The 24,348-nt window shown below is 46.9% G+C and overlaps 1 protein-coding gene and 1 pseudogene across 9 annotated transcripts; both read right to left on the bottom strand.

Moving 5' to 3' along the window:
• Window positions 1–316: 316 nt before the first annotated feature.
• On the bottom strand, window positions 317–24,164 carry LOC140897520 (uncharacterized). 9 transcript variants are annotated; one of them, XM_078848600.1, is made up of 4 exons: window positions 23,980–24,164; window positions 15,532–15,658; window positions 11,580–12,120; window positions 317–4,168 (listed from the first exon to the last, which is right to left on the bottom strand). In XM_078848600.1, the coding sequence occupies exon 4, from the start codon at window positions 3,502–3,504 to the stop codon at window positions 2,707–2,709; it is 798 nt and encodes a 265-aa protein (XP_078704726.1). In that variant the 5' UTR covers window positions 3,505–4,168; window positions 11,580–12,120; window positions 15,532–15,658; window positions 23,980–24,164; the 3' UTR covers window positions 317–2,706. The 9 variants fall into 9 exon arrangements, with proteins under 9 accessions (XP_078704726.1, XP_078704727.1, XP_078704728.1 ...); XM_078848601.1 differs by having other exon boundaries at window positions 317–4,165; XM_078848602.1 differs by having other exon boundaries at window positions 11,580–12,117.
• Window positions 9,583–11,590, bottom strand: LOC144929264 (uncharacterized; annotated as a pseudogene).
• Window positions 24,165–24,348: the final 184 nt, after the last annotated feature.

Below are 24,348 nucleotides of genomic sequence, written 5' to 3'. Positions count from 1 at the left end.
GTTCCGCGGCGGGCAGCAGGCCCTGGGAGGAGGGGGAGGAGCGGGGACGGGGCGCGCTCAGGGGAGGGGGCGGGAACTGGGTGGACAGAGGCGGGGTGAGGGCTTGGGGAAACTGGGTGGGTGGGAGCCCATGGCCATCTTGCAGCTCTCTGGCCATGCCTGGCTCCCCCGGGCTGCCGTTTCAGACTTTGGTGGGGGGTGCAACTTTAACCAGAAAACTAGATTTTTTGCAGATAATAACTTAGGCATTAGCTGACAGGAGCACTGTATCTAAGTCCTAGATAAAGAAAGAAAATAAAATGTATACAGACACCACTTAAAGCCACATTTTAAGTTTATATGGAAGTTTAGAAAAACCAGGAGACAATACAGCAAGATATTCCCAATCCCAAACCTTGAGGGATTAGTTCTGGAGCTTTAACACAGGGATCAGAAACACATGTGTGATACTTTGCAGACTATCTTTAGGAGAGAGAAATAAAAATAAATGAAATCTGCTTAAAATCTGCTTACTTTCTCTAACAGACACACTGTGTTACAGCCATTATCTACTCTATTTTAGTCAATTGTTATATACTCCACTAAACACTTATTTACTTAATTTTAACATATGCGAGTAAGGTTTTTATTTCTCCTTTATTAAGAACAGGAATTTATTTTTCTAATTATTTTGGAGTTTATGTTTACCAATCACAATCACGTACGTGACTCACGAACATTTGACCCCATCATGGCTATTCGGTATCAGACGTGGAACCGCATTTATTGTCCTACTAATTCGAAGTTATTTCACGGGTATAACTAAAAATACCATTTGAAAATAAGTGACCTGCATCTGCACAGTGTCTACAGTTATGTGCTAATTTTTTTTGAACTGGCATTGCTAAGGTGACTACAAGTTAAATTTACATTCTAGGAGGATACTATTATTTGATTGGACCACTTTAAATAATGAAGGACAATGCACACTATGGTAATAAAAGTAATAACAATAATTACTCCAGCCAGGACAAGTTAGGCATTTTAGAACTCACTACTCAAAGAATTAAATGTAAGCATAAGAGAGAAATAAAATGATGAAATGCGCAGACCAGTTGAAAAACTAAAATAACAGCACTGTGACCCTTAACGAACTTGGAAAGACTAAAATGACAAAGAATATATGTGCCTTGAAGTACCAACTATAACAACACTAATATGCGTGTGTGTGTGTGCGTGTGCGTGTGCGAGAGTGTTGGGGGAGTGAGAGAGAGCGTGTGTGCTGGGGGAGTGTCTGAGAGACTGTCTGTGAGACAGTGTGTGAGTGTGTATTGGGGAAGTGTGAGTGTGCCGGAGTGAGTGTGTCAACGCTCGGTCTGTTTAAGCAGAGCATGCACCCAGAGTCACCAGCAGATACATGCTCCCCCGTGACCCCAGCTCAGCAGAGCCTGGGTACGCAGGTGTGGGGAGGGGGACCCCCTGAGATCAGAGCCCCCCAGCCCCACCCCCACTCTGTACAGCAGACAGGAGGCAGGCTCCAGATCCCGAGCTTGGCTGGGGTGGCTCCATGGGGGTGGGAGTGGGGGTGGCAGGAGCAGTGGTGGCTGCAGACCTAGTGGAGCAGGGCAGTGGGGGAGATGGGGCAGCCCCGCGTGGGAGGAGTTACCAGGCTGGGTCCAAATGCCCCCCGCTGCAGCTCTGTCTGTCTGCCCTCTCCTTGCACAGCTGCGCCTACCTGGCTGCCTCTAAGCCCACTTGCTGCCGGCAGGTCAGGTGGGTGGGACCAGCACGGCGCCCCCCTTAAGCACAGTGCCCAGCCCGCCCACCCACCCCTAAAGCGGGCCCTGGCTCCCTGCGCTGGTCATGGGTCTGTTTAATCCCCAACTCTGCCAGGTTGCCCATTATTTTCTGGTACACTGGGTCATTTCCGGTGCTCCGACTGACGTCAAATGTCTGGCTCGCCTCACACCGCAGATTGATCAGAATCTGAGGTGATCCCATGACCAGCGCACTGGGCTAAGGCCTTCTTCTTACCGGTGGCCGTAGCTAACGCAGAAGACGGATCTCTCTGTTTGCAGCTCAGGGGTCAGAACACAACAGCAGGGTCAAACGCCAAGCGGCCCATGGGATTGTGGGATAGCAGTAGTGGACTCTCAGAACACGAGTCTGAAGACCTGAGCCGCAGTTAAGTCCACACTGCAAAATGATGCAGTGTGAACCATGAGTTCCAATAGGACTTGGGCTCAGAGCCACCCACCCCACTTTTTGGGTCCTAGGGCATGGGTCTCAAGGGCTTACTGGCCTGAGTCAGGCAAATTTGTGTATAGATGGAAGCGGGGGGGTTGGGAGAGGATGTGCTTTTATGTTCGATTTTGTAAGCAAGTTGTTTTTAAGTGAGGTGAAACTTGGGGTATGCAAGACAAATCAGGCTCCTGAAAGGGGTAGAGTTGTCTGAAAAGGTTAAGAACCACTGATTTATAGGGTCTCTCTCCTGCATGGACTAGCTGATGTATACAAAGCTGTGAGCTGTGAATGAAACATTTCACACATTCGGAGTATGTATACAGTTGCTCTGCCATGTGGATCCTTTAATGTGAAATATGAACTGAACTCTGACAGAAACTTTTCCCATAGTCCAGGGATTCATAAGGGCTTTCTTCAACATGGGTTCTCCAGTGTGTGGTAAGATGTGATTTGTTACTAAACCTTGCTCACAAGGGGAGGCTTTTATGTTTTTTCCCCTCTCTTGTGGATTCTCTGATGCACAATAAGATCTGAACTCTGAATGAAACTTTTTCCACACTCCAGGCACGTATGGGGTTTTTCGCCTGTGTGGATTCTCTGATGTCTAGTAAGGTTGGAACTCCGAGTGAAGTTTTTCCCACAGTCGAGGCATTTATAGGGTGTTTCTCCTGTATGGCTTCTCTGATGCACAATTAGATCTGAGCTCTGAATGAAACTTTTCCCACAGTCCAGGCATTTATGGGTTTTTTCCCCCCTGTGGGTTCTCTGATGTCTAGTAAGTGTTGAACTTCGAGTGAAGTTTTTCCCACAGTCGGGGCATTTATAGGGTGTTTCTCCTGTATGAACTCTCTGATGCACAATAAGATCTGAGCTCTGAATGAAACTGTTCCCACAGTCCTTGCATACGTAGGGTTTCGCTTCTGAGTGGCTTCTGTGATGTGTAGTAAGTTGTGACTTATCACTAACTTTTTCCCCAGAGTTGAGGCTGGTAGGCACTTTTTCTCCTATATGGATTCTCTGGTGTCTCATAAGGTTTGCACTTCGATTGAAGCCTTTCCCGCAGTCAGGGCATTTATAGGGCGTTTCTCCTGTATGGATTCGCTGGTGCACGAGAAGATTGTAACTTTGAAGGAATTTTTTCCCACAGTCAAGGCATTTATAGGGACTCTCACCCATGTGTGCGCTTTGATGTGTAATAAGTTGTGAGTTGTCACTATAGCTTTTCCCACTATCAAGGTATTTATAGGGTTTATCTCCTATTTGGGTTCTCTGAAGTCCCATAAGGCATGACTTATCACTAAATTCGTTTCCACACTCAGTGCATTTATAGTGAGTCTCTCCTGTATTGGACTCTCTGATATCAAACTAGGTTTGACCTCCGATTGAAATTTTTCCCACAAGCCTATATGGTTTATCTCCTGTGTGGATTCGGTGATGTGAAATAAGATGTGAGCTCTGAAAAAAAGTGTCTCACAGTAAAGTCATTTCTCTCCTGTGTGTGGGTTCTCTGATGCATAATAAGGTTTGCTTCTGCCACTAAACTAACTCCCAGAGTCAATGCATTTATAAGGTCTCTCCTGTGTGAATTCTTTGATGTCCCATAAGGTGCGAGTTGTCACTAAATCTTTTTCCATACTGAACTGAAGTTTTTGCTGCGTGTTGTGCGTGTTTTTTTTCTCTTTTGTGTGGATTCTCTGCTGGGCTGTGGTTTCCTTGAGATCGTTGCACCTCTTCTCACAAATAAGGGATTTAATTACTTCCTTCCACAATTGGTTTCTCTGCTGTCTCTCTGACCTGCAATGACTCTTACGTGATTTTCCCTGATCAACGCTCCAGGAAACATTCCATTTAGATCTTCCTGATAACGTCCCATGCAGCTCCACTTGCTTAGGGGTTCCCTACTGGAGATTCTCCTCTTCATTCTCACTCAGCATCTCTTCACCTGCTAGGATATAGAGAGAATTCAGACTAGAGTCAGTCCCACTGCTACAGTCAAAGGAAACAAAGGGGAATAGCAAAGAGGAGAAAGAAAACACAAGAACTGTTGGGGTTTTGAGAAAGAGAAAGTTTAGTTACCCATCTGTAAGTTTTCCTTCTCTGAAGTGAGCCCCTGGTTCTCAGTGACCCATTACAACTGGGTTACTCCACTTCATCTTAGGAACATGGAGATCAAATAAAATACATTTTTCTAGGATCCCAATGTTGTGCCAGAAGATGGAGGTGTTCTGTGACCATTTTGCCTCTCTAGCTCTCAAGACAACTGCCCAAGTTGAGAAGACAAGCTATAAGTTCTGATGAATAAACTTTACAGAAGGTTAGCCATCTCCAGGCAGAACACTTTTCCTACTTATTCATTTGGTATACAAAAAATGGAAATGAAGGTTTACAGGAAAGCAAGATTCTCAATGGGTGGGAATCCTAAGTTTTCTCCATCTCTCTGTTGGAGAGCTTCATAGGGCAAATAAAGAAGGTTTGAGATTGTGACGTTATGAGTGTAATATAATATCTCATTGAAAGGTGACAGATCTGCTTTGGGTTTCAAGAGGGGGAAACCTTAAGCCATAAGGATTGAGATCCCCAGTTATTGAGTGGAGTCACCCTGAACATGGACATTGGACTGTAACCTCTGGACTATTTCTAAAAGGACTTTTGGCCACTACAAACTCATGTCTGCTATGTATCTGAACCTCAAGAATTGAACACAAGTCTGTATGTATATTGATCTTCTAACCAACACGCTCTCTCTTTTCTTTTTTAATAAATTTTAGTTTAGTTAATCAGAATTGACTGTAAGCATGTATTTGGGGTAAGATCTAAGTTATTATTTGACCTGGGTCTCGGGCTTGGTCCTTTGGGGTCAGGAGAACCTTTTCTTTTATATGATGAAATAAGATTTTCAGAATTTATCATCGTATGTTTGACATGTGTGTCTGGATGGAGGCCTGAGGCTGCGTACTTTAAGGGAACTGCGTTGTTTGGACTTCTGAGTAAGCAGTGAGGTAATAGAGAAGCTGGTTTGTGCTTGGTAAGTCTAAATATTGGAATATCCACCAGCATTTGGGGTTTGTTTGCCCCGTTCTGTTTGCAGTTCACCCTAATTGAGTGACCTCAGCTGGCTCCCACAGGCAGCATCGTCACAGAGATATATCCCCTTCAACTGGAATTTAATGCAAAATGTATGTGGCATCTCCCATTGAGCATCAGAGTCCACTTCAGAGAAGGGAAAACAATGATGGGTAGATAATTTTTACCTTTCTTCTTCTTAGGTACCTGGTGATCTATGATCCATTACAGCAGGAAAGCAGCCAATACTAAAACCAATCTCCACGAAGAAGAGGGAAACTTAAAACGTGAATAAAATTGAGCCAACAGGAAAAACAGCTCTTATTTGAGGGTTTCTTTTTCTTTTCTTCCTTTCCCCAAGATATGACGAAAAACCAAGAGAGAGAGCGCAGAACTCTTTGTCCAAATGCATTTCGGACAAACACCACCACATCTCTTCCCAGTGTCAGGAAAGAGAATACATTGAAGACCAGGGATATATAGCAAAATTACCTGAATGAAGCATTTGTGCTGTTCTGCAAAGGAAATGACCTAAGCTAGCACTCTGACCCAATCAAGAACCTGTCTAGAAAGAGATCCTATATCTCCCTGGTTGTGAGACAAAATAGGATTCTTGTCCTGTCAAGAGCACCATGAAGATCCAATTATCTGAATCGCTAGAAAAGCCCAGTTTTGTGGGCAATTTCTAGATTTGAGCAGGAAGTCCATGAGTTCTCCTGAACATTCATGCTCCAGAAGGGAAAACCTCCCAGGTTCCAGGGGAAACGGCTGAAGTGCTGTGTACCTGGGAGTCCGAGCAAAGGGTATCCTTTACCAGGAGCAAGAGAATATGAGACAAAGCACAATATGGTGATAAAAGTACTAATGAGAATTACTCCAGCCGGGATAGGTTAGGCATTTTAGAACTCACCACTCAAAGAATTAATCTGAAGCGAAAGAAAGAAATAAAATTATGAAATGCACAAACCAGTCAAAAAACTAAAAGAACAGCACTGTGATCCTTAATGAACTTTGAAAGGATAAAATTACAGAGAATATATGTGCCGTGCACATTCTGACAGGAAGTACCAAGAAGTAACAATAATAATGTGGGTGTGTGAGAGAGTGTGTGCTGGGGGGACTGTGTGAGGGAGAGTATGTGTGTGTTGGAGGAGTGTCTGAGAGAGAGTGTGTGTGTGTGTGTTTGTGTGTCAGAGAGTGTGTGTGAGAGAGAGGGAGTGTATGTATGAGGGATTGAGAGTGTGTGTGAGTGTGTGTGTGGGAGAGAGTGAGCGTGACTGTGTGTGTGTGCAACAGTACGCATGTGTGTTTGTGCATGTAGGAGGGAGTGTGTGTGTGACAGAGGGCGCATGTGTGTGTGTGTGTGTTGGGAGGAATCTGAGTGTGCCGGAGTGAGTGTGTCAGGGCTCTGTCTCTTTAAGCAGACCATTCAAGAGCCTGAACACAGCAGCACTGCCCCCCCCCCTGCTCAGTGGAGACCGGGTACACGGTGGGGGGAAGGGGACACCCCACACCAGGGCCAAACACCAAGCAGCCCAGGGGATGGTGGGAGAGCTCGGGTGGACTCTCCGAGCATGACTCTGAAGACCTGGGCCCCAGCTAAGTCCACACTGCAAAATGATGCAGTGTGAACCTCAAGTTCCAACAGGACTTGGACTCAAACACCCCCCCACACACACCCTTTTCAGGTCCTTGGGCCCAGGTCCCGAGGGCTTACCGGCCTGAGTCAGACAAATTTGTGTCCAGATGGAAGGCGAGCGGGGGGTTGGGCACGAACATGAGCCAAGACTTACACTGCCGTGTAAACGTACCCCCACAGGATCTATCTACACTGCAAAGAAAACCCCATGGCAGTGAGTCTCTGAGCCCAGGTCTACTGACTCAGACTACGGGGCCGAAAATAGCAGTGTAAACATTCCCGCTGTAAGAGGGGTGAGTCTCAGACCAGCCTGAGCAGGAACATATATACCGGTATTTTCAGCCCTGTAGCGTGATCCCAAATCAGTGAACCTGAGCTGACACTTGCTGCCGGAGTTTCTCTTTTGCCAGTGTCGATGTACCTTAAGGCTATTATCCAGTACTCATCAGCCTCTCTATATGGCCCAGCCACCAATATAGGGGGGACAAAGTGCCCTACTGAGTGGGCATGGGTTAGACAAGCAGCAGCAGAAAGGGCAGGGATGGTGTCCCTAGCCTCTTGTTTGCCAGAAGCTGGGATTGGGTGACAGAGGATGGATCACTTGATCATTACCTGTTCTGTTCATTACCTTTGGGGCACCTGCCATTGGCCACTGTCAGAGGACAGGATACTGGGCTAGATGGACGTTTGATCTGACCTAGTATGGCCGTTCTTATGTTCAGAAGTCAGCATCTGATTCTCCCTACAAGTGCTTCACACTGCTGTAGACCGTTCCAGGCACTGCCATGGGTTGACTCTGGATTTGTACCAGGCTGAGAGAGAGGGCAATTAGCCTACGTGACACCAAAGTTACTCCTGATTTACACTGGGGCAGATGAGAATCAACCCCATGTGACGCCAAGGGGGGTCACTCCAGATTTACACACGGTTGAGTGAGGGGAATGGGGCCCAAGTGACTCCGGTGGGATCTCGCCCGATTTAAACTGGGCTCAGCAAGAGGCGCACAGTGAGTTTCGACTCTAGGGGAAGTCCGAGAGCGTATGACGAGGCACATCTAAGACACTTTGGGTGACCTCCCTGCATTCCCTCAGCCTACCCGGCCTGGATGGTGTGTGTAACTTTAACAACACATTGTGTGGGTTTGTAATGCTCGCGTGACTCCCCACTTACTGTGCACCTCACGCTTGATTTAGTCAATACCTAGCTTTGACACAGCACTGTACATCAGCCCACGTCAGAGTATTTTGCAAAACTGGTCACTGTTTCTCTCCACGACTGCTCTACCGGCTTTTAAAAAAACATGCAGCAGAGTGACTGTCTGCCTCTGCAAGAGACAGGTGAACTGAAATGCCGGCCAGAAAAAGATTTCCCCTGTACACAAGGGTTTTTCCGTCACAGACTCCTGGAAGGGTCTGAAAAGCTCTGGAATCTGCAGCGCTCAGGGTTGGGGAATTAACACCTGAAAGAGGCTTCCTAGTCAGCCTCCGAGTCCACCAAAGGCCATTTGTTAGTCATTATACTAGACAAAAGATTCTGGACGGTTAAGAAACTGAAGTCTACTTTAATTATTCCAAAGACAGAAATGAAAAGCTCCCGCCCCAGGGCCCTGCTCAGCAAGGTGTGTTTCAGCCCAGCACATTGCTGCTTATGGCTCCAGCAACAGAATTCCCTTCTACCGCTGGCAGAAAAGGGAAGAGAATTCGAGAAAGACGCTGTGCCCTGAGACAGGCAGTTGGATGCTAGGTCGTCAAATGCCCCTGATTTCGGAATTAGGATATGGATGGTTTGGGGTTTTTTTTACTACGGCCCGCCCTAATCAAGGCACGGGGAGACTGTCCTTCCAGCGTGCAGGAGGAGCCTACACTGTCCCAGGTGGTGTTAGCTCCCTGCTAAGAAGATCTAAGAGGTCTCTTCTCTGTGTTCATTTGTTCACACTTGATATGGTCAGAGCCCCGTTGAAGCTTCCCTGTCACTCAAATTCTCTCTCCAGTGTGGTCTTTAACAGAGCGTGAGCTGTGATTGAAACTTTTCCTGCCATCAAGGCATTTACTGCCGTGGTTCGCTGGGGGACCGCAGAGGTCCTCAAGGGGGTATGTGAACTCATCCAGAGAGTTGCCTAGTTTCACAACAGGCTACATGAGAAGCACTAGTGAAGTCAGGACACACTAAAGTTTCATACAGATAATGACTTGTTGACACTGCTGTATATGTTATACCCATACCTGACGTGTTGGGGGGGGAGGTCATGCTGGGTCACATGCCCCCCCCCCCCAGATTTATGCCAGGGTGGGCGGTAGGCTGAGAGGGACGTGCCTGGGTGGCACCCAGAGCAGGGAAGCGAGACCAGGCTGGCAGCACTGGGGGCGTGGGGAAGGCGGCTGAATCTGTCCCTTCCATGCCAGCAGCCACCGTTACCTGCTCTGGTAGCCTGCCTGGGGTGTGCAGAAGGGCGCTCTAGGGGTCAATGGGGCCCAGGTGAGCTGGGGGTGGGATAGGGAGGCAGCGGGGGCCGGGGGTGATGGGTGGGGGCCGGGGGGAGGCAATAGGAACCTGGGGGACCAGGGGAGGCAGCGGGAGGCCAGGGCAATGGGGGGATGGGTGGTGGGACGGAGGAGAAAGCAGGGATCGGGGGGATGGGTGGAGGGCTGGGGGAGGCAGTGAGGGCCAGGATGGGTAGAGGAGGCATCAAAGGCCAGGGGGGGATGGGTGGGAGGACAGGGGAGGCAGCAGGGGCCAGGGCGATGGGTGGTGGGCCGGAAGAGGGGGATGGGGGCGGGGGAGGCAGCGAGGGCTGGGGGGGATGGGTAGGGGAGGCATCAGGGGCCAGGAGTGGTGGGCGGGAGGACAGGGGAGACAGCAGGGGCTGGGGGGATGAGGGATGGGCTGGAGGAGGAAGCAGGGACTGGAGGGGATGGGTAGGGGTCCGGGGGAGGCAGCGGGAGCCGGGGTGATGGGAAGGTTGGAGGGAGGTAGCAGAAGCCAGAGAGTACTGGAGGGCTGGAGGAAGCATCAGAGGCCAGGGGTGATGGTGGAGGGGTTGGGGGAGGCAGTGGGGGCCAGAACACCAAAATACCAGTTCCCCTGGAGTGCCATTTTCCATAATGCTGGCCCTAGGAGGGCCGCCCTTAAGGGTGGGTGACATGGGTGACCGCCCAGGGTGCTGCGGTCGGAGGGGCCCTGTGGTCAAGAGGGGGTTGACTGTGGTGGTGGTGGCGGCAAGGGGGGGGCTGCCATTGTGCCCCCACCCTCAGTAGTTACTAGTCGCCTATGCATCTGTATCAGTGTCTCTCAATCTACAGTTGATGTTTTATAATTATAGGGTAAAAATGAGAAAGGAAGCCATCTTTCAGTACTAGTGGTTGTGACCCTTTTGTATTTTGATGTCTGATTTTGTAAGCAAGTCATTTTTAAGTGAGGTGACACTTGGGGGTAGGCAAGACAAATCAGCCTCCGGAAAAGGGTACAGTCGTCTCGAAAGGTCGAGAGCCACTGATTTATAGGGTCTCTCTCCTGCATGGACTAGCTGATGTATACAAAGCTGTGAGCTGTGAATGAAACATTTCACACATTCAGAGTATGTATACAGTCACTCTGCCATGTGGTTAATGTGAAATGTGGACTTAACTCTGACGGAAATTTTTCCCACAGTCCAGGGATTCATAAGGGCTTTCTCCAACATGGGTTCTCCAGTGTGTGGTGAGATGTGACTTTTACTAAACTTTTGCTCACAAGTGGAGGCTTTTATGGTGTTTTTCCTCTCATGTGGATTTTCTGATGCACAAGAAGATCTGAGCTCTGAATGAAACTATTCCCACAGTCTAGGCACGTATGGGGTCTTTCCCCCGTGTGGATTCTCCGATGTCTAGCAAGGTTGGAACTCCGACTGAAGTATCTCCCACAGTCAGAGCATTTAAAGGGTGTTTCTCCTGTATGGCTTCTCTGATGAACAATAACATCTGAGCTCTGAATGAAACTTTTCCCACAGTCCAGGCATTTATGGGTTTTTTCCCCTGTGTGGGTTCTCTGATGTCTAGTAAGGTTGGAACTTCGACTGAAGTTTTTCCCACAGTCGGGACATTTATAGGGTGTTTCTCCCGTATGAACTCTCTGATGCACAATAAGATCTGAGCTCTGAATGAAACTGTTCCCACAGTCCTTGCATACGTAGGGTTTCGCTTCTGAGTGGCTTCTGTGATGTGTAGTAAGTTGTGACTTATCACTAAACTTTTCCCCAGAGTCGAGGCATTTATGTGGTTTTTCTCGTATGTGGACTATCTGGTGTCTCTCCAGGTTTGAACTTCGATTGAAGCTTTTCCCACAGTCGGGGCATTTATAGGGCATTTCTCCCGTATGGGTTCGCTGATGCGCAATAAGATGTGCACTCTGAAGGAACCGTTTCCCACAGTCAAAGCATTTATAGGGTCTCTCACCCATGTGGGCACTTTGATGTGTAATAAGTTGGGAGTTGTCAATAAAATTTTTCCCACAGTCAAGGTATTTATAGGGCTTCTCTCCTGTATGGACTCTCTGATATCAAACTAGGTTTGACCTCCGACTGAAATTTATCCCACAGACCTGGCATTTATATGGTTTCTCTCCTGTGTGGATTCTGTGATGTGAAATAAGATGTGAGTGCTGAAAAAATGTTTCTCACCGTAAATTCATTTGTAGGCTCTCTCTCCTGTGTGGGGGTTCTCTGATGTGTAATAAAGCGTGCTTCTGTCACTAAACTAACTCCCAGTCAATGCGTTATAGGGTCTCTCCTGTGTGAATTCTTTGATGTCCAATAACGTGCCAGTTGTCATTAAATCTTTTTCCACACTCAATGCATTGATAGAGTTTCTCTCTTGTGTAGGTTTTCTGGTGTCTAATAAAGTGCAATGGCAAACTGACGTTTTTGCCGTGCGTTGTGCGTGTGTTTTTTCTCTCTTGTGTGTGGATTCTCTGCTGGGCTGTGGTTTCCTTGAGATCGTTGCACCTTTTCCCACAAATAAGGGATTTAATTACTTCCTTCCACAGTTGGTTTCTCTGCTGTCTCTCTGACCTGCAATGACTCTCACAAGATTTTCCGTGGTCAACGCTTCAGGAAACGTTCCATTTAGATCTTCCCAATAATGTCCCATGCAGCTCCACTTGCTTAGGGGTTCCCTACTGGAGATTCTCCTCTTCATTCTCATTCAGCATCTCTTCACCTGCTAGGATACAGAGAGAATTCAGACTAGAGTCAGTCCCAGTGCTAGGGTCAAAGGGAAAGAACGGGGAACAGCAAAGAGAAGAAAGAAAACACAAGAACTGTTGGGGTTTTGAGAAAGATAAAAGTTACTTACCTGTCTGCAAGTTTTCCTTCTCTGAAGTGAGCCCCTGGTGCTCAGTGATCCATTACAACTGGGCTACTCCTCTTCATTTTAGGAGCATGGAGATAAAATAAAATAAACTTGTCTAGCGTCACAATGTCGTGCCAGAAGATGGAGGTGTTCCGTGAACATTTTGTCTTTCTAACGCTCAAGACAAATGCCCAAGTTGAGAAGACGAGCTATAAGTTCTACTCCTGTGGGAATTCTGAGCATCTGCGGATGTGCAGAATTCATAGCTCCTGTAGATTCCCCCCCGCCCTGCCCCGGAAAAATACTTTTCTGCCCAAGAACTGCTGCAGTTGAGCCTTTCGCCCACCAGAGGCTGCTGTGGTGCCAGAAAGGCAACCAGCATGAATGCAGCCGGCTGCTCTGGCGCTACAATGATCTCTGGTGGGCAAAAGGCTCAACTGCAGAACATCGGGGGCAGAATGTATTTTCTGTGGGGGGAAAAAGTTCTGTATTAATACAATAACTCCTCACTTAATGTCGTTCCGGTTAACATTGTTTTGTCCCTGACCTATTAGAGAACATACTCATTTAAAGTTGCGTGATGTTTCCTTATAAAGTTTTTTGACCATGGGGGCTTGGAACCAGGGTGGGCTGGCAGCCCTTCCATCAGCTCCCCTCTACCCCAACAATGCCTCCCGCCCCACAGATCAGCAACTCCCTCCTCCCTTCCTGCGCTTCCTGCCCACAGCAATCAGCTGTTTTACAGCATTCAGGTGGCTCTGGGGGGAAAAGGAGGGAGGAGCGATGATGCGCTCGGGGGAGGGGGTGGAGTGGGGGCGGATCGGAGGCAGAGCTGGGGGTTGAGCACCCCTTCCCCCCGCCCCCAGTACTTTGGAAAGTTGGCACCTGTGCAGCCGTGCATGCAGCGTCTGGAGAAGGGAGTGGTGCGCTCCAGAGGGATAGCGTGGGTTCATCGTCACATTCAGTTTCCCCAAGGAGCAGTTCCAGCCGCTGCTCTGCATCTATTGTGTCTCCTCCCTCCTGCCTCCCTCGGTGCTGCCTTGTAGTGTGAGGCTACATTAACAGCGTATTAACCCTTCAGGGCGCAGCCAAGTGCTAGTTCATCATTTAACAGCAAGGAATTCCCTGGGAAATATCCCACCTGATATCAACATGGTTGCTTTAGGAAAAGCTCAGGGAACACATGAGCAGGTCCCCAGACAATCCTCTGATGAGAACTTGTTTAAAACTTATACTGTATATGTATATAATGTCTTTTGTCTGGTGAAAAAAAAATCCCTGGAACCTAACCCCCCACCCCCGCCATTTACATTCGTTCTTATGGGGAAATTGGATTCGCTTTACATCATTTCGCTTAAAGTCACATTTTCGAAGAACATAACTACAACATTAAGCGAGAAGTTACTGTATGCTTAGTAGGGAATCTACTTGTCAGAAACAATTACCAGAATCTTTTTTTTTCTTTTTGTCTTTATTGTTACAGACATACTTGCCGAGAGACATTTTGAAATAAATTACCAAAATAATTGAAACTGGCATAATTATATTGTGTTATTTTGACAAACAAAATATGCAGAATTTTGCAGAATTATAAAATAATGTGTGCAGAATTTTAAATTTTTTGGCACAGAATTCCCCCAGGAGTAACGTTTTGATGAATAAATTTTACAGAAGATTAGCCATCTCCAGGCAGGATATTTCATCTACTTATTCATTTGTTACACAAAAATGGAAATGAAGGTTTTCAGCAAAGCAAGGTCCCAAAAGGTGGGAATCCTAAGTTTTCTCCATCTCTCTGTCGGAGGGTTCCATGGGGGAAATAAAGAAGGATTGAGACATTTCCCCTTCAACTAGAATTTAATGTAAAATTTGTGTCGGGTCTCATGGAGCACCAGAGCCCACTTCAGAGAAGGGGAAACAATGGATGGGTGGATAATTTTTACCTTTCTCCTTCTTAGGTACCTGGTGGTCAATGATCCATTACGGCAAAGAAGTAGCCAATACTAAAACCAATCTCCACAAACAAGAGGGAAACTTAAAAGATCAAGAAAATTGAACCAACAGGAAAAACATAATAGAGGGCTTGTTTTTTTCTCTTATTCCCCCAAGATACGATGAAAAACTAAGAGAGAAAGAGCGCAGAACTCTTTGTCCAAATGCCATTTCAGACAAACACCACCACATCTCTTCCCAGTGACAGGTAAGAGAATATACTGAAGACCAGGTAGTCACATGGCAAAATTATCTGAATGAAGCATTGTGCTGTTTTGGAAAGGAAATTACCTAAGCTAGCACTCAGACCCAACCAAGAACCTGTCTAGAAAGAGATCCTAGATCTCCGTGGTTGTGAGACAAAATAGGATTCTTGTCCTGTCAAGAGCACCATGAAGATCCTGTTATCTGAATCCCTAGAAAAGCCCAGGTTTGTGGGAAGCTTCTAGATTTGAGCAGGAAGTCCATGAGTTCTCCTGAACATTCATGCTCCAGAAGGGAAAACCTTCCAGGTTCCAGGGCAAACGCCTGAGGTGCTGCGTACCTGGGAGCTTGAGGGACACCTGGAACAGACATTTCCTCCAGCCCAGGAAGATCAAGGATGTTGAACTGCCATATCTAGGAATCTGAGAGACCAGTACTGAAAGTGGTCTGAGAAAGGGTGGGTGTGGGTGTGGTCCATCATTTTCAACCAAAATGAAAATGATGCCACATCTGCCTGTCTCCTCCGCCCCCTCCAACCCCTGCATGCATTCTCCCCCATCTCCCACATCAGTTCAGTCCCCGCCCATCAATTTTGCCTCCCCACCTCTTTTCCTACAGCTCCAGAGGTTCTTTGCCCTGTGAGGCACTGTACCTCAAAATAGCAACCTGTATCCCCCATAAGCACCAAAATCATGTAATTGTGATATTTCACACAGAGCATGCCATGTAAGATATGAAAGGTCATGATCTTCTGAAACCCACTGTTCTGTCCAAATATGTGTACCATTAGTGTTTATAAAGTTATGAGATTGTGATATGGCTGTGTGAGTGAGAGGTAACACAGACAGGACAATACACTGCTGTTGCCCCCTTGAAAGCTATGGGGATGAATCCACATCTCCAATATGTTTCTGTCTCCCCGAACTCAGGTTTGGAGTCTCAACTCTGTCTCCCACTGGAGCTAAGGAAGACGGAGCCCACTCCCGCAAAATTGAAGCAAGCAGGGAAGAACCTGAGCAGATGTCCAACAGGGCACATCAGAGATGTGGCAGTTTCCAATAACCAAGGGAAAAAGTAATCCCTTACCCAGTGAGGTCACCGTCTCGTAGTTCTCCTGCATGACGTCCCTGTAGAGGGCTCTCTGAGCGGGGTCCAGCAGAGCCCCCTGCCCCTGGGTGAAATACACAGCCACCTCCTTGAAGGTCACCGGCCCCTGAAACAACAAGAGTCCCCCACTCAGCACCTGCTGCTCCTGCCACAATCCCACTAGTCATGTGCGAGAAGGCTGATAAAATGGAAGCTCTGGGAGGTCACGGAGGTGCAGAATCTCAACCCCACCCTGCACAGAGCAACCAGGAGGCTTCAGGGTGGAGAGAAAGAGAGAGCTCCTTGTCCCTCCCAGCCAATGGAGGAGGGCAGGGGCTTTCCCGTTTATCACACGCCTACTAGCCAGAGGCTGGTATGGGAGGGCAGAGCCCTCGAGCAGGGTCCAGGGACAGGAATCCCAACCCCATTCCCAGCAGCTGGGTGTGAGGGGACAGGGCCTCTCCCCTGGACCTCACTGCTGGGTGCCCCCTTTGTATTTCAGAGCAGCCTCTGCCTGGTGGGTTCAGACTCCAGCACTGGGAGTCTGGTCTGTTTTCCCAGCCTTGTCCGGTGGGGCTGTTCCCTGTTCCACAAATGGGGGAATTTACCTTCCCCATGGGCTTGCTCCAAAAATCAGGCCCCAGATTGAACACATCCCAGCAGTTTATCCCATCCTATAACCCCCCCACACTTTCTCCCTCTGTGTATTTCCTGCCTCTGCCCCTCTAGACTCTTCCCCCCGCACCCCAGCAGCTTCCTGAAAATCCCAGCTTCAGCCAGTCATTTTCCTTCCCCATCCTCTGGGAGGATGGGACAACCTCGAGCAAAACGCGGACATGATTCTGCAGCCTGTCAGGATGAGCAGGGCAACTGGGGATATTTCCAAAGGGGCTTGCGTCCATTTCACACCCACTTCCCTCTCGGTTCTTTCCCTGCAGACAGAGGCTCTAGACTCTGGCAGACGGGGAGAATGCTGGGTCACTTTATTCCAGCGCAGACCTGGCCCCTCTCACCAAGACTAAACCCACCATGACATTTTTAGCAGCTCCCAGTAACAGAGACTCAGAGCCAAATGCTAGAAAAGAGCAAAATCAAAGGGGCTGCTTTGGAGGATTCCCCTAGACAATGTCCCCCTGGGGCAGTGCGTCCGCCCAGCAGTGCGGGTATGGGGCAGAGACAGAAACTGGCTTTTCCTCCCTCTGCTCCTTGCCTTGCTCCCAGGAAATCAATCTGCTCAGGGATGATGCAGGGAATAAATCTGGGCCGGCCTAGGAGCTGGGAACCTCTCTCCTCATTTACTGCTCCTGCTGCCCTGCTCAGTCTCTCTGTCCCTTTCTGTCTCCTTTCCCCTCTGGCTGGGGGGAGATCCTGTTAGTATCCCCTTCACTGTGGCCTGCTCTTCCTGCTCTCATAACCAGATCAGCTCCCATGAGTGCTAACTGGTGTGTGTCGCCAGTGACAGCAGCATCTCTGGGACTCTCAGACACACGGGGAGCAGAGATTGGGGGGGGGGGGGGACACGCACAAGTGGCAAACTCAGACAAAAAAGAGGTGGGAAAAATCCAAGTTGTGAGGAGATTTTTACACCAATAATCAAGAAATAGAGGGCAAAAGGCAGAGTGTGGGGAGATTTGATAGGAGAGTAGAAGAATTAAGGAGAAAGGGGTAGAAAGCAGTGGTTTTAGATCAATATGCCATCAAGATGAAGTTGAGAATGTCTGAGGATATAGTGTTTTAAATTAGAATCATAGAATAACAGAGTTGGAAGGGACCTCTGGAGGCCATCTAGTCCAACCCCCTGCCCAGAGCAGGACCAATCCCAACTAAATCATCCCAGCCAGGGCTTTGTCAAGCCTGACCCTAAAAACTTCTAAGGAAGGGGATCCCACCACCTCCCTAGGTAACGCATTCCAGTATTTCACCACCCTCCTAGTGAAAAAGTTTTTCCTAATATCCAACCTAAATCTCCCCCACTGCAACTTGAGACTATTACTCCTTGTCCTGTCATCTGCTATCACTGAGAATAGTCTAGATCCATCCTCTTTGGATCCACCTTTCAGGTAGGTAAAAGCAGCTATCAAATCCCCCCTCATTCTTCTCTTCCGTAGACTAAACAATCCCAGTTCCCTCAGCCTCTCCTCATAAGTCATGTGTTCCAGACCCCTAATCATTTTTGTTGCCCTTCGCTGGACTCTTTCCAATTTCTCCACATCCTTCTTGTAGTGTGGGGCCCAAAACTAGACACAGTACTCCAGATGAGGCCTCACCAATGTCAAATAGAGGGGAACGATCATGTCCCTCGATCTGCTGCCAATGCCCCTACTTATATACCCCAAAATGCCACTGGCCTTTTTGGCAACAAGGGCACACTGTTGACTCATATCCAGCTTCTCGTCCACTGTCACCCCTAGGTCCTTCTCTGCAGAACTGCTGCCTAGCCATTCGGTCCCTAGTCTGTAGCGGTGCATTGGATTCTTCCGTCCTAAGTGCAGGACTCTGCATTTGTCCTTGTTGAACCTCATCAGATAATTAATTAATTAATTAATTAATATCAGATAATGAGAGAAAACGGGCAAAACATAAAAGGGGTATTAAATCCATTCTAGATAATTAGACCCTGTCTCCCACATCCCTTCTGGGGAGTGAATCAGAGAAATAATTTCCCTCCAAAACACGAAGCTGGTACAGTCAAAAAAGGGTGGGGAAACCCGCTCAAATCTGAGAAAGGGCTTATATCAATATTTGAGAACTACAGGGGAGGAAATGGACTAGATGACCTTCTGGGGTCCCTTCCAACCCTGATATTCTATGATTCTATGATTCTATGAAATGGCAAAAATGGAGAGGATCTGATATTAATATTCAATAAAGGGGAGACAAAGGAGAAAATCTAAGGGAATTGTATACAATCATTTGATAACTAGACGAAGAAAAAGGGGTCCAATTTGCAGGGATTTTATAGAGTATCTGATCATTCAAGAGCGAAAAAGGTCAAAAGGTGAGAGATTTTTATATGATTATTTTACAATTAAAGAGAGAAAAGGGCAATACGTGAGGTGGGTTGTTATGATAATTGGGCCCACAGATTTACGCTAAGTGGGATCTCAACTGTAAAAAGCATGTGAAAGTTCATAGAATATAATGACCTATAATAACAAATGGTGATGGCAAAAAGGTACGAAAGGGAGACAGAGTGATGATGGCAAAAAGGTACGAAAGGGAGACAGAGTGAATTAGTCTCCAAAAAAGGCCTCCTGATATAACTCAAGGACTGTGTTGAAATCCTGCTTGGTGAAAACAGAAGACGTGGAATCAGAAATTAATTAACTAAATGGACATATATTAGGCCTCATTGGTGGAAAAATAATAAAGGGATGTGTCCACCCATCACTCCCTTTTTGGGTCCTTAAAGAAAGAGGCTTTGAGAAGAAAAGATGGAAGAACAGATAGAGGCTACTGGGGCAATGCTTCACCATCATGGTTGCCACCCTCGCCATCTCTTGGGACTCTAGACCTTCTTCGTCCTAATCCTGAGACCAGGGCCAGCCCTAGACCAAATTGCACCCCAAGCGAGGAGTGTCTTTGGTGCCCTCCACTCCCCAATTGTTAAACTTTATTGCACTTGTAGCCCATTTCACACTCTTCAAGTCTTAAAACACAAGTACACATTCACAATGACACAATAAAACAAGGTACACAATATCGCAGCTGGGCTCTCACTTCAGTTGGTTCTTATATCTCACAGACTGACTAGCGATGCCCCGCCCCCTTATCTACCGGCAAGGGCCCGGCTGACAACATTCTAGGAGGCTGCAGGAAAATTCTCAGAACGTCTGGAAGGTTCCACAAGATTCTACAAAGGTCCAGAACATTCTAGGTGGTTAGTGAAAAATGAATCCACATACGGAATACCTGAAACATGTTACTTCAAACATTCTATTTTCCCTTTTGTCGCTAACAAGAAAAACAGCACACCCAAGCCTGGTGTCCCCCAAACCCAGCACCCCAGGCGGCCACCTGCCCCCAGATCCGGCCCTCCTGAGACGTGTCCTGACCAGCCCATACCAGAAAGAGGGATCCCAATGACATTGTCACCCCTACAAGCTCCAAACAGCCACTGAGATTAAACGGGATTGGATTTTAACAGCAGTAGTAACAACTAACTTCTTCTCTTTTACCCATAAGACCAATTATTACCATCTTTGATACTATCTAAGAAACTATCAAACCAGGGGATTTTTCCTTCTAAAAACTGTCCCCAACTAAAGGGAAAGGGAACAAGGAATCTTGTTAAAATGAAAGCCTTAATTAATACTTTAAACATTTCAAATGCTTTAACTTTTTTCCTTCTTTTATCTTTTACAGTAGAACCTCAGAGGTATGAACACCAGAGTTACAAAGTGACCAGTCAACTGCACACCTCAGTTGGAACCGAAAGTATGCAATCAAGCAGCAGCAGAGACCGAAAAAAAAAAAGCAAATACAGTACAGTGTTGTGTTAAATGTAAACTACTAAAAAAAATAAAGGCACAGCAGCATTTTTCTTCAGTACAGTAAAGTTTCGAAGCTGTATTAAGTCAATGTTCAGTTGTAAACTTGAAAAAAACCACACCACGTTTTGTTCAGAGTTACAAACACTTCAGAGTGACGAACAACCTCTGTTTCCGAGGTGTTTGTAACTCTGAGGTTCTACTGTACAAAAGGATAAAATGATTTTTTAATGGTGTGTTTGCCAAGGTACTAAACAAGCGGAGGACTCTGTATTTCAGACCCCGGATTATGTTTAACACAATTTCAGGTTAGACAGTAACGGGGTTACGTTAGCACTTTTAACCCATATTTTCCATGTAAATTAATACAACAGCCCCTTAGGACAATCCCAGGTACGTAGAGAATCCCCTCCTTTTCTATGGGTCCCAGAGGCTCCTCATTTCTATCCTGTAGGCCTGGCTTGACACAAGTAACTACCCTCATTTCTTAGTGGGCGTAATTGGGACAGTGAATGGAAGGTTAAGTTGTAAATAGGGGCTTGACAAACACTATGCTGGGAGTCAGGATGTCTGTGCTAGCAACATCTTGATGAGAGAGACTATGGAAAGATAAACCTGGAAGGTAAAGATCTGGTTGCACCCGAACACCACATGGACAGAGCATGCTGTACAGGGATTGGCTCCTGCAAAGTAACCAAGCCAATCAAAAAATGTGCAGTGTAATGTATAGCAAATGCAATGTAAGGTTTAAATGTCTATAAAGGAAGAGGCTGACCACGTAAACTTTGGATGTGTGGTATGCCCTATACCCACCCCCTACGCTTGTCGCTGTAGGCCAAACAAAGGAACCTGCGTCAGGAAATCCAGAGTCAAACAGAGTGTTTTCAATCCCAGAGAACTGGAGGAACTGGACAATGTGTTCTGGATAAGCCAAACGGAAAAGGTCTTGGAGTGCATCCCAACAATCCCCACCTGCTCTGTAACAGGAGGCGGGAGGCCAATACTAATCCAGCTACATTCTCCCCTTTAGATCCCCCCCATCAGACAATAATTAGAGAGCAAACTCAGTAACTTTTAAAGAGATTTTTGTATCAGTATATAACTGAGAAAGAAAATGAGGAAAATCTGAAAAGATTTACATAAATTGGCTAACTAGACTGGAAGAAAGGCAGTTATATATTATCTAAGGGGTTATATATTAATAGTAACTATTTAGAGAAACAAATAACATTTATGCAGCTAATATATTAATAATCCATAAAGAGAAATGGATCAAAGTCTGAGGGGATTTTATACCAAAATCTTGTGACAAAAGGGAAAAAATCTGAGGGGTGGAACAACAACAACTGATATTGGGAAGAAAAGGGGCAAAATCAGAGAGGATTACAGTATATTGCTACATTGGATAATTATAACAAACAGCAAAACTGGAGGGGATTTATATTAATGTTACCTACAAAATCCACATTAAAAGAACGTTATTAAGGTTGCAAAGTCCAGCACTCAGAGTTAGGCAGGGTCAGAATCCAGGGAGCACGGGCAGTGTTAATTCTGCCCCTTTGTGCGAGTGCCTTATGAATAATCTCTAATGACAGGATCACACATTGCACTGTTCAATAACACAGGATCTTGCCTCATTCAGTCCTTTAAAACCTTACATCTCTGATGTAACAAACATGTCCCTGAGAGCACGTTAAGATTGAAGAAATTTTTGGCCTCTGTAGAATCCCTTTCCATTCATGTCTTAAATTTGTAAAATCTCATGCTTCAGGGCCAGTCACCTGCAGGGGCCAGGAAGGAATTACCCCCCTACTTATTTTAGGATTTTTGGGGGGTGTTCTTTTCTTTTTCCTCTCCTTCTTTTGAAGCAATGGTTCTCAACCAGGGGTATGTGTACTCCTGGGAGTACGCAGAGGTTTTCCAGTGGGTACATCAACTCATCTAGCTATTTGCCTAGTTTTACAATGGGCTACATAAAAAGCACTACCGAAGTCAGTACAAACTAAAATTTCATAAAGACAATGACTTGTTTGTACTGCTGTATAGACTATACACTGAAAAGTACAAGATTTATGTTCCCATAGATTTATTTTATCATTATATGGTAGAAAGGACACAATTTTTCCATACTAGTAGCTGTGACACTTTTGTATTTTTATGTCTGATTTTGTGAGCAAGTCGTTTTTAAATGAGGTGAAACCTGGAGGAACGCAAGACAAATCAGCCTCCTGAAAGTGGTACAGTAGCCTGAAAAGGTTGAGAGCCACCACTCTGAAGCATCAGAGAATTGGAGATGGGACACTGGGCAGGATGGGACAGTCCTCAGAGATGGTACTGAGAATTCTCTTTCTCAGGTGCTTGCTCACATGCTCCAGGTCTAACAGTATTCAGGGTCAGGAAGGAATTTCCCCCAAGTCAGGTTGGCAGGCATCTTCATTTTTGTTTTTTTTTAAACCTTCCTGTGCAGGGCAGGGAGCAAGTCGCCTGCAGGGTTCATCTGGATATATCTCAAGTCAATTCACTAAAACAACGAGGAGTCTGGTGGCACCTTAAAGACTAACAGATTTATTTGGGCATAAGCTTTCGTGGGTAAAAACCCAGTTCTTCCAAATAAATCTGTTAGTCTTTAAGGTACCACCAGACTCCTCGTTGTTTTTGTGGATACAGACTAACACAGCTACCCCTCTGATAGACAATTCATTGCCACTGCAGGGCCCTCCTGTTCTCGGCCCATAGCTTGGTCTCCTGAGGACTGTAATACTGTGGTCTAATTCTGGTTTGGCGTGGAGGTGGCTGGGTGGGGTTCAGTGGCCTGTGAGAGACAAGAGGTCTAATGGGATGATCTGGCAGTCCTTTCTGCCCTTAAACTCCATCAGTCTAGGAGTATTCCACATCTCCCAGGAAATTATGGGGAATATCGCAAAGGCACTAAAGGAGTTAGATTTTTAAAAGAAATAACAACCTCCAGCGAAACTCCTTTGTCACCGATGAAGTGAGCTGTAGCTCACGAAAGCTTATGCTCAAATAAATTGGTTAGTCTCTAAGGTGCCACAAGTCCTCCTTTTCCTTTGTCACCCTTTCTCCACTCACTCCTTTTTCTCTACACCTCTTACGTTTCATCCATCCCCTCCCTAACAACCCATCCTCCGAGGCACAGAGACAGACTGGGACCTGTTCATGGTCCCATACCCATTTCTCCTCCTGAGTTGGGACCCTGGAGCAGATGCTAGGCAGAATGACAGGAGCCACTCATTGCTGTCAGGAGCTTAATATCATCCGCCTCCCGCCATCCCGACTTTGCACTACGTAGTATACACCAGAACCTCAGAGTTACGAACACTTCAGGAATGGAGGTTGTTCGTAACTCTGAAATGTTCGTAACGCTGGTGGCTCTTTCAAAAAGTTTACAACCGAACATTGACTTAATACAGCTATGAAACTTTAGTGGGGAGAAGGAAAACGCTGCTTTTCACCATCTTCATTTAAACGAACCAAGCCCAGAAACAGTTTCCTTACCTTGTCAGAGCTTTTATTTAAACCCCCCCCCCTTTTTTTTTAGTAGTTTAAGTTTAAACACAGGACTGTCGTGGATTCGCTTTTTATGTTTGGCTCTGCTGCTCCTTGATGGCGTATTTCCGCTTCCAAATGAGGCGTGCGGTTGATGGGCCAGTTCGTAACTCCGAGGTCCTACGGCAATCACTTGTACAACGAGGAGTCCGGTGGCGCCTTAAAGACTAACAGATTTGTTTTTGTGGCTACAGACTAACACGGCTACCCCTCTGATACTTAGTCACATATAATGCTCCATCAGCTGACAGGACTTTGCCCCCCCCCCCTGATTTTTTTCCAAACTGATGCTCCTGATTGCTACGAACAAACTCAGATCCTGTTTGTGCAGAGTCACTTTCCTGCCCCCCACCCCAGCACCCCCTTCCCCACCCCACTTCTCTCTCATCACCTGGAGTCTCCGGCTGGTGTCAGGGGCTGCCTCCACACCAGAGAAAGTCCCCACCCAGGCTGGGCACAGGGTGGGGTTAATGCCGGTCTCTCCCCAGCACAGACCCCACTGGGTGGGGGGGGGGGGCAGCAGCTGCTCAGTCCCGGCTCCCGGCTCACAATGGAGGATCTGACCCAGGAAGAGAAGCAGACACAGATCGGTGCCGCCTTCCCCCGTCTGAACGAGAACCAGAACTCTGCGGATAGGCCAGCTAATGACTCGCCCCCTCCCTACACTCCACCCCCCCCCACCCCCCAGATGACACACACAACCCTGCCCTAATACTTCTCTCTCTGTCCTCTCACTCCAGAAGTCTGCAAAACAAAGCAC

The sequence above is a fragment of the Lepidochelys kempii genome, chromosome 14 (assembly GCF_965140285.1).
Source record: "Lepidochelys kempii isolate rLepKem1 chromosome 14, rLepKem1.hap1, whole genome shotgun sequence".
NCBI lineage: Eukaryota > Metazoa > Chordata > Testudines > Cheloniidae > Lepidochelys > Lepidochelys kempii.
The sequence above is the reverse complement of the archived record's forward strand: the minus strand, read 5'-3'. Positions and strand labels throughout refer to the sequence as shown.